The sequence below is a fragment of the Odocoileus virginianus genome, chromosome 14, assembly GCF_023699985.2.
Source record: "Odocoileus virginianus isolate 20LAN1187 ecotype Illinois chromosome 14, Ovbor_1.2, whole genome shotgun sequence".
In the NCBI taxonomy this organism is placed as follows: Eukaryota; Metazoa; Chordata; class Mammalia; order Artiodactyla; family Cervidae; genus Odocoileus; species Odocoileus virginianus.
In genome coordinates, this window is record NC_069687.1 from 12465957 (window position 1) to 12480013 (window position 14057).

A 14057-nucleotide genomic window follows, 5' to 3' on the forward strand; every position below is an offset into this window, starting at 1 on the left:
GCTCCCTGGGAGCAGCTGCCCCCGGTCCGCTCCTCCGGGCCGCAGGGCAGGGCCCCTCACGCCGCTGTCCCCGCAGCTGTGGACATGGCTGGAGGAGCTGCAGAAGGAGCTGCTGGACGACGTGTACGCCGAGTCCGTGGAGGCCGTGCAGGACCTCAGCAAGCGCTTCGGCCAGCAGCAGCAGACCACCCTGCAGGTGACTGTGAACGTCATCAAGGAAGGCGAAGACCTGATCCAGCAGCTGAGGTGGGCCAGCCCCGTCCCTGCCCAACCCATCCCTGTCTCCCATCCCTGCTCCCATCCCAGCCCCTCTGTCCCAACCCCCCCGCCCCCGTCCCTGTCTCCCATCCCTGCCCAAGTCCCCTGTCCCTACCCCTCATCCCTATCCCCAGTCCCTGCCCCTGTCCAGTCCCCTGCCTCTATCCCCCCTCCCAGTCCCCCCGTCCTAGCCCCTCAGTCTCTACCCCCAGCCACGTCTCAGAACCCTGTCCCAGCCCCCCAGCGCTCTGAGGTCTGCGGGAGCTCTTCCCCCCTCTACTTTTTTTAACCATTTACTATAACTGTCTGTCCAACCAGGTAGAGAATGAATAACATACATGCAGAGGAGACTAACATCTCTCTCATTTCTTTTTTTTCCTCCGGTTTTTTTTTTCACTCTTTTTATGATTTTTCTCTTTATGGCATTGACTAATAAACTTCCCTGGTGTCTCAAACAGTAAGAATCTATCTGCAATGCAAGAGATCTGGGTTTGATCCCTGAGTCAGGAAGATCCCTTAGAGGAGGAAATGGCAACCCACTCCAGTATTCTTGCCTGGAGAATCCCATGGACAGAGGAGTCTGGCGGGCTACCGTCCACGGGGTCGCAAAGAGTAGGACATGACTGAGCAACTAACACACAATAAACTTCCCCAGAATTCAGATCTTATTAATATTTCCTTTTAACACCTACCTATTACTGACTGAAATTTCTTTACAAACCAGATGAATCTAAACCTCCCAGGACTGCGTCCTTGGGGCCCAGAGCGTGCTAATTTTCCAGAGTGTGGTGGGCGTCCCTCCCGTCCAAGTCCAGGCTCAGGCAGGCCCGTCCTCGGGTGACACTCAGGTGCTGCTCATGGGGGGAAGACAGGAGGCAGGCTGGGGCTGGGCCACCTTCCTTGATGTGGACCCCCTGCTGGATCACTTAGGGTGAGCTTATCTAACGGTCACTGACGTCTTCCCGCGATGCTGGCTTTGCTGAGAGTCAGGCAGTCCTTCCTTGATGAAGGCTCAGCGAGCTGCTTCACAGGGAAATGCTCACAGCTGACCTGGCGCTTCCGTTTGTGGTAAATTGTTGGTGGTGGTCAGTCGCTCAGTCGTGTCTAACTCATTGCGATGCCATGGACTGCAGCACACCAGGCCTCCCTGTCCACCATCTCCCTGCGTTTGCTCAAACTCATGTCCATTGAGTCGGGGATGCCATTCAGCCATATCGTCCTCTGTAGCAAATAGGAATTATTTCTTCTCCACTTACGGAGGAAGGGGGCTGAAGATGAAGTTCCCTGGGATGATTTGTGTGGTGGCTGGACGCCTGCTTCTCAGAGGGGCTGTGAGGAGGAGCAGGAGGTGTTCCTCGGCGCGTCCTGGGCCCCAGGGAAGCCCGGGGTGGTTGGGCGGGACGGGCGGCTTCTTTTCTGAGAGCCGCAGCCCCGCTTCCTGCCGGCTCCTTCCCCGGGCCCGGCCCTCTGGCACTGACAGGGAGACGTTCCCTTCCAATTCCTGTTTGCACCCCCATGCCCCTTCGCAGGGACTCAGCCATCTCTAGCAACAAGACGCCGCACAACAGCTCCATCAGCCACATCGAGACGGTGCTGCAACAGCTGGACGAGGCCCAGGCGCAGATGGAGGAGCTCTTCCAGGAGCGCAAGATCAAGCTGGAGCTCTTCCTGCAGCTGCGCATCTTCGAGCGAGATGCCATCGACGTGAGTGTCCCGCGGGCCCCGCCCGCGTCCGGGCCCCGCCCTCGCCCCTGTTGTTTCCCCCCCCACACCTTTAATCCAGGCCACGCCCCACCTCCTACCGGGCCCCTCCCCGCATCCTCGCCCACTGCCCACCTCCGTCCAGGCCCCGCCCCGTCCAGGCTCCATGTCCTCACCCAATGCACTGCCCCCCTTTCCGTCTGCACCAGGAGGAGGACGAGGAGGGACAGAGTGGCCCCCTCTCCTGTTCGGCTCCCCAGAAGTCAGGGTGGGGGCTCGGCTCTGGGGGAGGCAGGTGGGCAGCGGGCAGACACCACATGGCAGGAGAGCCAAGTGAGCGAGCTGTGAGGGTGGAGCCCAGGCAGGGCTAATGCAGACAGGGCCACCTTGTGCCCTCGGCTGTTCTCCCGGATCGGGCCGTCGCACAGCCGCCCCCTCGTCCTGGAGGCAGAGGCTCAGGGCAGCGATGGTCCTCCTCCCCACCCTGTCCTCTTGCTCTCTCTCCGAGACTGAGTGCTCCCTGAGCCTGCAGTAATGCTGTTTTAGGTCCCAGGAAACACCCTCGCCCGCCCATTTTTCCCCCCACATAAGCTCAGGTTGCCTGTTAATTTCTTACCTAAAAATCAACTATTGCACCTTATACATGACTAGGAGAGAGAAGGACAGATTTCGTTTCTTCATCAGCAAGAGGGTGTTTCTTAATTCTCTGCTAGGCAAGACTTTGTTTTTGAACTTGATGAAGTGCAAGCAGAAAGTCAGTATCACTGGATGGTGCTGAATCTGTGTGTGGAACAGGATGAAAGGAACCAGAACTCCCTGGTGAGGCTGGCTTCCTGGAGCCCGAGGGCTTCATGAGCTGCTGGCAAAGACCTGCTGCCTGTCCAGGTACCTCCAGGCATCCCAGGTGGCCCGTGCCCGCCGGCCAGGGTCTGCAGACTGCGCTCTCTTGTCACTTGACTTGCATTTAGAACAGAGCTGTGAGGTCAATGGGGCCCAGACCCAGGGTACTGCTGAAGGCAGCGGGGTGCAGGGCTCCCTCAGTTGAGCAGACCCTCTGCCTGAAGTGGTTCTGGGACTCGTCCCAGCCCCAAGTGGCAGTTTGGTATGTGGGCCTCTCATGGGGCATTTCATGGCTGCTTGTCTGAACTTCCATCAACCTTTTTATTGCATTAAAGAAAGGCCTTCTTGAGTGTTAACCAGTGATAACAAGGAGTTAAACTCCGCCCATGATGCCTGGTCAGACCTGCTCAAGGGCTCTGGTCTTGAGTTTCCCATCCACATGGAGCCACAGAGAGAAGAGATGCACTGGTCTCAGCTCATCGCATCCAGCCATGGCCAGGGTCAGGGTGCAGCACTGAAGCTTGCTCAGACTCATGTCCATTGAGTCAGTGATGCTATCCAACCATCTCATCCTCTGTTGCCCCCTTCTCCTCCTGACTTCAGTCTTTCCCAGCTTCAGGGTCTTATCTAACGAGTCAGCTCTTAGCATCAGGTGGCCAAAGTAGTGGAGCTTCAACATCAGTCTTTCCATTGAATATTCAGAATTGATTTACTTTAATATTGACTGATTTGATCTCCTTGCAGTCCAAGGGACTCTCAAGAGTCTTCTCCAACATCACCACAGTTCAAAAGCATCAATTCTTCAGCGCTCAGCTTTCTTTATGGTCCAACTCTCACATCCATACATGACTGCTGGAAAAACCATAGCTTTAATTATATGGACCTTTGTTGGCAAAGTAATTTCTCTGATTTTTAATATGCTGTCTAGGTTTGTTTTTTCTTCCAAGGAGCAAATGTCTTTTAATTTCATGGCTGCAGTCACCATCTACAGTGGTTTTGGAACCCAAGAAAATAGAGTCTGTCACTATTTCCTTTGTTTCCACATCCATTTGCCATGAAGTGATGGGACCAGGTGCCATGATCTTTTTTTTCTGAATGTTGAGTGTTAAGCCAGCATTTTCACTCTCTTCTTTCACCTTCATCAAGAGGCTTTCCATTTCCTCTTCGCTTTTTGCCCTAAGGGTGGTGTCATCTGCATATCTGAGGCTATTGATATTCTTCCCTGCAATCTTGATTCCAGCTTGTACTTGGTTCATCCAGCCCAGCATTTTGCATGATGTACTCTGCATATAAGTTAAATAAGCAGGGTGACACTATACAGCCTTTCCCAATTTGGAACCAGTCTGTTGTTCCATGTCCAGTTTTAACTGTTGCTTCTTAACCTGCATGCAGATTTCTCAGGAGGCAGGTCAGGTGGTCTGGTATTCCCATCCCTTGAAGAATTTTCCACAGTTTGTTGTGATCCACCCAGTCAAAGGGTGAAGCCAAAGTAGTGAAGCCAAAGTAGATGTTTTTTGGAACTCTCTTGTTTTTTTGATGATCCAGCAGATGTTGGCAATTTGATCTCTGGTTCCTCTGCCTTTTCTAAATCCAGCTTGTACATCTGGAAGTTCTCGTTGAATTGTTGAAGCCTAGCTTGGAGGATTTTGAGCATTATCTTGCTAGCGTGTGAGATGAGTGCAGCTATATGATAGTCTGAACTTTCTTTGGCATTGCCCTTCTTTGGGATTGGAATGAAAACTGACCTTTTCCAGTCCTGTGGCCACTGCCGAGTTTTCCAAATTTGCTGGCATCTTGAGTGCAGCACTTTAAGAGCTTCATCTTTTAGGATTTGAAATAGCTCAGACAGAATTCCATCACCTCCACTAATTTTGTTCATAGTAGATCAGGAACCAAAAACCTAAAATGTAGATCAGGAACCAAAAACATGCATTTTTCCCCCCCACAATAGCCACAGAGTTCTGCATGGCCTCAAATAAAGCCAGCGTGCTCAGCAAGGGATAAGTGTTTTCCTAAACTGAGAAATTAAGCCTACAGTTCAGTCACAGACCAGCTAAAGAGAGTCTAAAAGCTTTTAAAATGTCATAGCCTGAGAGCCTTCTGTTTCTCTGGAGTAATCCTGAAAATGTGAAAACCTGAGCACATTAGGCTTTGCTGGGATTTCCTCTCTTGTCTGGGAAAGTGCCCCGTCTGACTGCCCGTGGGAGGCATGATGTGATCTTCATGGTAGAAATTCATGGTACCTGGTCAGTGTTTAAAAATCCCCTGTATCAGTTGTATTTCAATTGAAATAGCCTTTCCATCTCTCAAAAGTGAAGCAGGGTTTCCTGTGGCTTAGAATATTGGGATTTCAGTCTCCAGATAGCCCAAATAAAATCTGCTCCATTGATATGAAAAGAACATCCAAAGCCATATGCCAGCATCCTGTGATAGTTACAGAAAGCAGTCATAACTCTCTGTACATTTAGAAAGAAGAAGACTCTCTAAAAATTCAGGGATACATTTAAAAAAAAATGGTATCTGAGTTATTTCTTCAAAGAATCCTGTTCAAAAAAGCCTTGTGCTTTCTTGAGCTTTTTGTTTGCCACAGGTTTATTTTCTTGGCTTGCATGGTGATTAACAAGCCGCATTGCCAAGCGTGGGGACAGGATTTTTCCTGATGCTCCTTGATCCTGGCCGTCGCCAGGGTTTCCTTGTGCTCAGTGAGTGTTTTTGAATCCTGCTGCTTTTAGCACATTGATCTTTGTTTTTCGTCCATTTCTTGAGTGTTTTCTGAGCCTGACGTTGTCCTTGTGAGGCACTGTGGCTGAGTCTGTAACTCATCACCACACCTAATTCTTCTCCCTCAGGGTCAGAAAGCAAACAAATGTTAAGAAAGAAAATTCCCCTTAGAGTAGAGATCAAGGTTAAAGTTACATTAAATTTTTTTTTTTCCTTTTAAAAAATATTTTCCTTGTGATTTCTTGGTTTGTGTCTAACTTGGCATTATTTAAAATTATTAATTTACAGGTGGATATAATTATAGATGGATTAATTTATAAATGAATATAATTGAATAAATTAATGTAATAGACACATATATTATGCAGACCCAGTAATAAAAGAAGAGATCAGGGAGATTTGGGCAATAGGAATTTGGAGAAGCCTTAAGATTTTTATTCTTTCCCATCTCACAGCTGGATTCTGTGTAAACTCTCACATTCTAAAATTCATTTTGCGACAGCTCCTATGGATAAAAGAAATTAGGATCCATGGGAAATGTAGAGATAATATTCGTTCACAAGAAAGTTTTGCCTCTTTTCTGGATTTTATAATTTTGGTCATTATTTTTACAAAATATGTAAGTTTTCAGACCTACATAAAAGTAGCAAGAATAGTACAATGCCCTTCCACGTACCTGTCCTCTAAATTCGATGAATTTGCCCACCTTACCAAGTATCTTCCTTTTGATATTGTTGTGCTGTGGTGTTTTAGAGGAAGAACTTTACCAGCTGGTAGTGTTCCACTCCTAAAGACTTTGTAAGTACCGCTAAAAAGCAGGACATTTTCTTACATAACCACATCCCAAGCACCGTGCCAATTTAAGAGTGTTTCTTTGTTACCTGCTAACACTCAGCCTCTGTTCAGATTTCTACAAGTGTGGCAGAGAGGAGGCACATGGGGTCTGCTCCTGCATTTGTGGTTAATGTTTTCATCTGGAACCGTCTCTCTCTGCCCTTCTCTTTTTTTCTGTGTGATGACTCGTTGAAGTAACAAGTATCAAAAGAACCGAGTCCCACATTTTGCCTTTTTTCACTTGATTTCTACTTGGCTGTTTAACCGTGTTTCTTTCCTTGGCATTGTCTGTAACCTTACAAGGTGGGTGGTGGTGGTGGTTTAACCACAAAGTCGTGTCCGACTCTTGCAACCCCATGGACTGTGTAGCCCACCAGGTTCCTCTGTCCATGGGATTTCCCGGGCAAGAATACTAGAGTGGGTTGCCATTTCCTTCTTCAAGGAAGGTAGATGGAAAGACCCGATCAGATTCGGCTTCCTTTTGGTTCCCAAAGCTCCACAGCTGACCCAGCTTGGCTCTTCCACAAGGCGGCTTGGGTCCTGTCTGGTCCCCTTTCTTCAGGGGTGCTACGGGTAGCCTGCAGTCCTGGGAGGTGCCCCATCAGCCTCTCTCTGATAGTCCACTAGGTACTGATGACCTTGACCTGAACAGGTGTTTTACTAGGATTTTTTGTTAGAAGGTTTCTAATTTTATTATGTCTACACTTAATAGCTAGATTTAACCATAAAGAGAAACTTTGCTTCATCATTTTATGCTTGAATAATTAGTTTTCTCCTTTAAGAACCAATTTTGATTCCTTTTAATCAGAACCAAAGAGCTTTTCAGTAACTTTTTGCATTTCAGCTCTTCTCTTCTCACATCACTGGGAATGAATGGGCTTCTTTATAGTCAGTGTATTTGATTCAGTTGTGGTCACTTTTTTAGGGTCTAACTGTCCCATCTTTGGCCGGTAGGAGCCCTATCTGCTGGCTTCTATGTCCCTCTGACGCAGCGTCATCCATCTCTTCCTCCCTGACTCGGCCCTGAGAGGTGTCGCAGCAGGTGTTCATTCTTCATATCTTGGTCCTAAGCAGATAATTTCCCCTGTCAGATCATCTCAGACCTGGAGTCTTGGAACGATGAGCTTTCTCAGCAAATGAACGACTTCGACACGGAGGACCTGACGATCGCGGAGCAGCGCCTGCAGCACCACGCGGACAAGGCGCTGACCATGAACAACCTGACCTTCGACGTCATCCACCAGGGGCAGGACCTGCTGCAGTACGTCAACGAGGTGCAGGCCTCCGGTGAGCGGCGCGGCCCGCCCCGCGTCGGCCGGGGCTCCCCTCGGGGTGGCGGCCCTGCGGGCCACTCACCCCGGCACTCAGGTTTCGTACCTGCCCTCTGAATGGAAACGTGTGCTTGCTTTCACCCACATGAAAGTGAATGTGAGTCATTTAGTCGTGTCTGACTCTTTGAGACCCTATGGACTGTAGCCCACCAGGCTTCTCTGTCCAAGGATTCTCCAGGCAAGAGTACTGGAGTGGGTAGCCATTCCCTTCTCCAGGGGATCTTCCCGACCCTGGGACTGAACCCCGGTCTCCTGCGTTGCAGGCAGTTTCTTTACCATCTGAGCCACCAGGGAAGCCCTCACCCACGTGATATGGTCACGTTTAACATTCTGACTAGTATACTTCCCCCCTAATATTCTCTCATGTTATTTCCACTCTCATGAAGTTTCATTTTACTAATGATTTATTGTTGTATCTCCATGAATGAAAAGTAAACCCCAAGAAAATATTTTCACGTCCTTTGTTTTTTTTTCTCTTAATTTACATTGTACCAGCAGATGTCACTATAGGCTCAAAACCTTGGAGGGGACTGTAGTGTTAGAAATTTAGCAAATAACTGCATACTGCATTACTCTTGTTACACAAGTCAGATTCAGTGCTTTCTCAAGAGTTGAACGGGTATGCGGTGGATAACAAAAATGAGCAAATGTTCTCTCGTTTATAAAGGACTTCTCACTTTGACCAGATAACAGTACATGGGGAAAAGCAGGTAGGTAGGTAATGAGTTTGGTTTGATTGTGCTTAGTCGCTCAGTTGTGTCCAGCTCTGCAACCCCATGGACTGGAGCCCACCAGGCGCCTCTGTCCGTGGGATTCTCCAGGCAAGAATACTGGAGTGGGTTGCCATGCCCTCCTCCAGGGCATCTTCCCAACCCAGGTCTCCCTCATTGGTTTGATCAGCTGTACCTTAAATTTGGCTTTGGACCCCATCAGACTCACGCTTTGAGCCACACTCGCGTGCTCGGAGGTGCGCGTAAACCCCTCTGCTGGCTTCGGCCTTCCCAGTCATGGCTTGGCGCCCGCAGGGTAGGTAGGTCGGGTTCCAGGTGCAGCGTGTACATCATGCACCTGTTAAGAACAGGTTGAAGTGCTGGTTGAACTCAGGGCGTCCCTTCAACGTCCACAGGCGTGGAGCTGCTTTGCGACAGAGATGTGGACATGGCCACGCGGGTCCAGGACTTGCTGGAGTTCCTGCACGAGAAGCAGCAGGAGCTGGATCTCGCGGCCGAGCAGCACCGGAAGCACCTGGAGCAGTGCGTGCAGCTGCGCCACCTGCAGGCCGAGGTCAAGCAGGTAAACCAACGGCCGGAGGTCCGAGCCCGACCCATGGGGCCCCGTGAGTGCCCTCCGGGACTCGGACGTGCGAGCGCTGGGGAAGGCTGGCCCTGATCAGAACACAGCCGTCCTGATGTAAGGGTGGAGCACACCCCCTGACGCAGCTGCTGCTAGCGGGTGAAAACAGCCAGTGCCTGGGCAGCCGTGCGCTTATGCAGTAGAAAAGCCTTCGCCACCCAGCAGGTCGATCACTTGCGAGATACCTCCTCTTCGCTTGTTTTGTCATTGGTAATCTCTTGCCTGAAACTCTGAATGCAGTGCTTCCTGGGCTGAATAAATACATGATTTTTTTTTTCCTCCCCAAATAAGCTATTATCAATCTGGCCCAGACCACAGGCTGTGTATGGCTGAGGTCTTTTTGTGTTGTCAGAACTCTATACTGCCACCTCCCAGATAGCATGGCAAAATAAAATGGACATCTGGAAGAGATTGCTTTCGGCTGAGTGCCCATGGGATTCCATGCCTGTGTGTATTAAGCATGTCCATGACATTTTATCTCATGAGCAGGGAAACCATGGAAGTATGGATTCCCGGGGTTCTGGTAGACGCCCAGAAAAACACATGTTAAGTTTGATTAGAGGGAATTTAATGGTTGCCCAATGGCTGCCAAATGACCATTGTAGCCCAAGCCATCATCTCCACGTTCCAGGCATCAGGAAGGGGAAATCATGACAAGAAAGAGGCAGCACCTGGATCAGTAAAGAGAGATGTTCCCCAAATGCCCCAGAAGCTCCTGCTTTGATCTCGATGGATGAAATTATGTCATACCTGTAGCAAGCTGTAATGGTAGCTGAGAAGTGGCTTTATCTCAAGCTCTTTTCCACAAGTTGGGATTTCTCTGAATAAAAGATGAGGAAAGTAGATACTGGGTAGGTAACCAACAATTTCTGCCATAAGCGACTGTCCAGATTGACCTTCCACACTCCCTGTGGCTTCCACAGTCAGAACTGACTTGTGGTTCCATGATGCTGAGACTGGTGATCCGGTCCTGATTTTCAGTAGACATCCTTTAGTATCTCAGCACTGACACTAACGTGGAAGATATGTTAGTGAGATCAAGGAGCTTATCAAGCAGTTTGCTTATTCTGCATGTTCCTGAGGCCTTAAAAGAGTGAAAGATAACATATATTTTTTATTATCAGGAAACTCTTTGCAGTAGTAGATTTTCTGCTGTGTGATTTGCAGTCTGTTTTGACCCATGGACTAATGATCATTCCTCTAGATGTTCAACGTTTTTCAGTTCTCACTTGAAACTAAGCATGACAATTAATTTTACTTTTATTTTTTAAAGTTAAGGTTTTATATATGTGTGTGTGTAAAATTTTATTTATTTGTTGTGCCAGTTCTTCCTTGCTGCCTGGGCTTTTCTCTAGTTGTGGCGAGTGGAGGCTGCCCTCTAGCTGCGGTGTGCAGGCTTCTCATTGCAGTGGGTTGTCTCGTTGTGGAGCGCAGGCTGTCGGACACGCCGGCTTCAGTTGTTGCAGCCCCCAGGCTCTAGAGCACAGACTCAGTCATTGTGGCACACGGGCTTAGTTGCTCCAAGGCTTGTGCAACCTTCCTGGACCCAGGGATCGAACCCATGTGTCTCCTACATTGGCAGACAGATTCTTTACCACTGAGCCACCAGGGAGGCCCCAGAATTAATTTCAGAATGCAGCACTTAAACGCTCAGGTCCCACGGAAGGGAAGCAGGCTGTTGCCAGTAGGGTCACAAGGAAGTCAGTGCTCCATAGACGACAGGAGCCGCTTGACTGCCCAGCCCTCGAGCCACGTCTCGCTGCACCGCACCCAGACGCCCCGGAAGGGACCGCTGCTGGGAGTCCCCCATGTCGTGTTCCAGGTGCTGGGCTGGATCCGCAACGGAGAGTCCATGCTGAACGCCGGGCTCATCACGGCCAGCTCGTTGCAGGAGGCGGAGCAGCTGCAGAGGGAACACGAGCAGTTCCAGCATGCCATCGAGGTAAGGACCCAGGCCTGGCCCCGGAGCCCGGCCCCTCCAACCTCAGGGCCAGTCTGTTAGGGCCCCTCCCGAGGCCCCGACCCTGGGAGCCAAGAGGGGTACCATGGAACCCAAGACGGTGGCGCCAGCAAACCTGCAGTTAGTATATCATAGGAGGAGGAGATGCTGCCAGGGCGACCTCACTGCAAGGGTCCTGGAGGCCGAGGGGTGGCTCTAGCCGACCCCCTGCTGTCCCTTGGCTGGCAGGCCCCTGGCAGGAACACCTTGTCACCAGGGCGCCCAAGCTGGGGTCTCGGCTGAGGTTTTGTCCATTTTGCTGGTCTCGGAGGCACAGCCCGCTGCTGTGTGACCAGTCTTGACAGAGCAGGGCGCGCACTGGGGGTGGGTTATTTTCATAGAGCCATTGTTATTTTCATAAACGCAATGGATTTTCATAGATCCGTTGTCTGGCACGGACCTCCAGAGAGCACAGTTGGTTCATTCTTGGCTTTTTTAAACTGTGTCTCTTTTTCTCTCTTTTTTTAATCAATAGTTCTTGGAAACCTCTGACTGGAGTCCAAAGTTTAAGGTCCAAGTGAAATAAAGAGTGTTCACTTAGGCCACCTTTTTCTCCACTCATTCGTTTGCCTCTGGCTGCTCTTGTGAGAAGGATCAATAGACACAATATACTCGGAACATTTCAGCAGCTTTGTTTTTTTTAGAATATTGGCCGCTAAGGGTTTTTTTCCTGCTGTTTCTCAAAAGTTGAAAACCCCACAGCCAAGACCCATGCTGGAAAATTCCTAAGGCATTTGTTTCATCCTTCATTGGGTAAACACAAATAGTTGTGGGTCGGCATAAGAACAAGTTTTTGCTAACCTGTTGGCTGTGTTTTTCCAAGTGTCCTAATGAAGTTGTGTTAACTGGAGATGTTTCCGTGAAAGCAAGTAGAACAGAAGAAGCTGCAGCCTTCCCCGTGAGTGTGTGGCGTGACCCCCCCACTGATGAGCCTCCCCCTCTCCCTGCCCCCTTAGAAGACACACCAGAGTGCCCTGCAGGTCCAGCAGAAGGCCGAGGCCATGCTGCAGGCCAACCACTACGACATGGACATGATCCGGGACTGCGCCGAGAAGGTGGCCTCGCACTGGCAGCAGCTCATGCTGAAGATGGAAGACCGGCTGAAGCTGGTGAACGCGTCCGTGGCCTTCTACAAGACCTCGGAGCAGGTGGGGGCCCTGCCCACGCGTCCCCCAGCCCAGCTCCCTCGGGCGACTCAGCCCCTGCCTGGCCAGGCATTCCCGGACCAGTCAAGTCCCAGCGTAGCAGAGAAGAGCAGCCCCGTAGATTTAGCATTATTCTTGCTTATTAGGATTATTATTCCTTAGGTATCAGGGAGTAACAGGTTGGAAAGGATCTGATGAGAGACATCCCTTTCCCTCTCATTTAAATACACATCCTAAAGCAGGGCAGAGAGAGACAGGAAAACCCCCTTTCATCTGTCCCTGTTCTGAAAAGCCCGCGTGCGTCCCCACATCCAGCGATGGCCTTGGTGCTCGGGCCAGGACCGGTCGTCCCTCCTGTGCCCTGCCGGGAGGCCCCCCTGAGCCCGGGCCCCCGTCCCACCACAGGTCTGCAGTGTGCTGGAGAGCCTGGAGCAGGAGTACAAGAGGGAAGAGGACTGGTGCGGAGGGGCTGACAAGCTGGGCCCCAACTCCGAGACAGACCACGTCACCCCCATGATCAGCAAGCACCTCGAACAGAAGGAAGCGTTCCTGAAGGTATGGAGCCAGCCTTCTGAGTGCTGGTGCCTCGCCACTGGGGTTCGTAGACCCAGGAGGGTCCACCTGAGCCTGGGCAGTGTCTGCATGCCTTCGTCCTCGCACAACCCCGGTTGTAGGGAGTGAAGGGGTGACCCTGCTCCCCTGGTGGCTCAGACGGTAAAAAGTCCGCCTGTGATGTAGGAGACTCGGGTTCGATCCCTGGGTCGGGAAGATCCCCTGAAAAGGGAACGGCTACCCACACCAGTATTCTTGCTGGAGAATCCCATGGGCAGAGGAGCCTGGCAGGCTGCAGTCCACGGGTTCACGAAAAGTCAGACATGACTGAGTGACTATCACCTTTCACTTTTGCATCAGCAACAAGTTAACTGATCAGAGATCTTGAAGTCTTTTTTCAGTTGTGATTTATGCTCTCACTCTAGTTTTCACAGAGAAAGAGCTAGACAGAAATCTGTGTGTATAAAGAATGGGTAGAAGTCCCAATACCAAGTGATTCTGAACAGACATGCAGAAATAGATTTGCAGAAACAAAAATGCTTAGAGCTCAAAATAATCTTTCTTTGGAAATTTAGCCTTTTTAGGAACAAAGACCATCTCAGAACATGTGTGAGCCCGGTGTAGAGTGGACACAGAGCAGGAATACCCCTTGGGGTCACAGGACCAGTTACTAATACTTATTCAGGAAATGTTCCCTGCAAGAGAAATTTAATCCCATTCGGGCCCAGCTGGAAGTCTTAACTTTGAGAAGGTTTAAATAAGTCACTTTTCAAGCCTGCCTTGTTATTTTCATATACAGTCACACAGGAGTTACTGGTGTGCTTCACAACAGTTAAATTTTATAAAGGGGTCGAAAGGTTTAGTTGCATTAACTGGGAACAGTTTTCCACCTTGCATTCTCCCACTTGTGAAGATGGCCTCCTGGGTTCTGCTGGTGGCCACTCAGACCTGGTGAAAATAGATGTGGTGTTTACTGTCCATTATTGCTTGAAGGAATTTAGTTTTCCTCATGGTTCCAACATCCTGACCTTGCAGACACCATTTCCTGTCACATTTCATCATTTGTTTCATTTTGAAGGTGATCCTCTGAGCTGACAGTTATTATTGTTTGGTCTGAGAGAATGAATTGTAACTCTTTGAAAACTCTTAAGCCTAGTATCTGACCTGTTAGGAGCTGCTCCCACAGAGATTTTCTTTTAAGTAAATCAGGCTTCCCGGGGTGTTCTCTTGCAGCTGTTCAGATAGGACCTGAAGCCCCCACCCCTGCTTGTCGCTGCTGTTTAAGTTTACCAACAAAAATCACCACAGACTGGGTCAGTTTCT

The 14057-nt window shown here is 49.9% G+C and overlaps 1 protein-coding gene across 4 annotated transcripts in view; it reads left to right on the top strand.

The window, feature by feature from the left end:
• Window positions 1-14057, top strand: part of TRIO (trio Rho guanine nucleotide exchange factor) — a 355050-nt gene that overhangs the window by 208119 nt on the left and 132874 nt on the right. For all 4 annotated transcript variants that reach the window (XM_070476498.1, XM_070476500.1, XM_070476499.1 and 1 more), the window contains exons 12-18: window positions 77-246; window positions 1788-1962; window positions 7446-7641; window positions 8812-8978; window positions 10861-10980; window positions 11994-12185; window positions 12588-12737. In XM_070476498.1, the coding sequence (XP_070332599.1) occupies window positions 77-246; window positions 1788-1962; window positions 7446-7641; window positions 8812-8978; window positions 10861-10980; window positions 11994-12185; window positions 12588-12737 (1170 nt within the window). The remainder of the gene's footprint in view (window positions 1-76; window positions 247-1787; window positions 1963-7445; window positions 7642-8811; window positions 8979-10860; window positions 10981-11993; window positions 12186-12587; window positions 12738-14057) is intronic.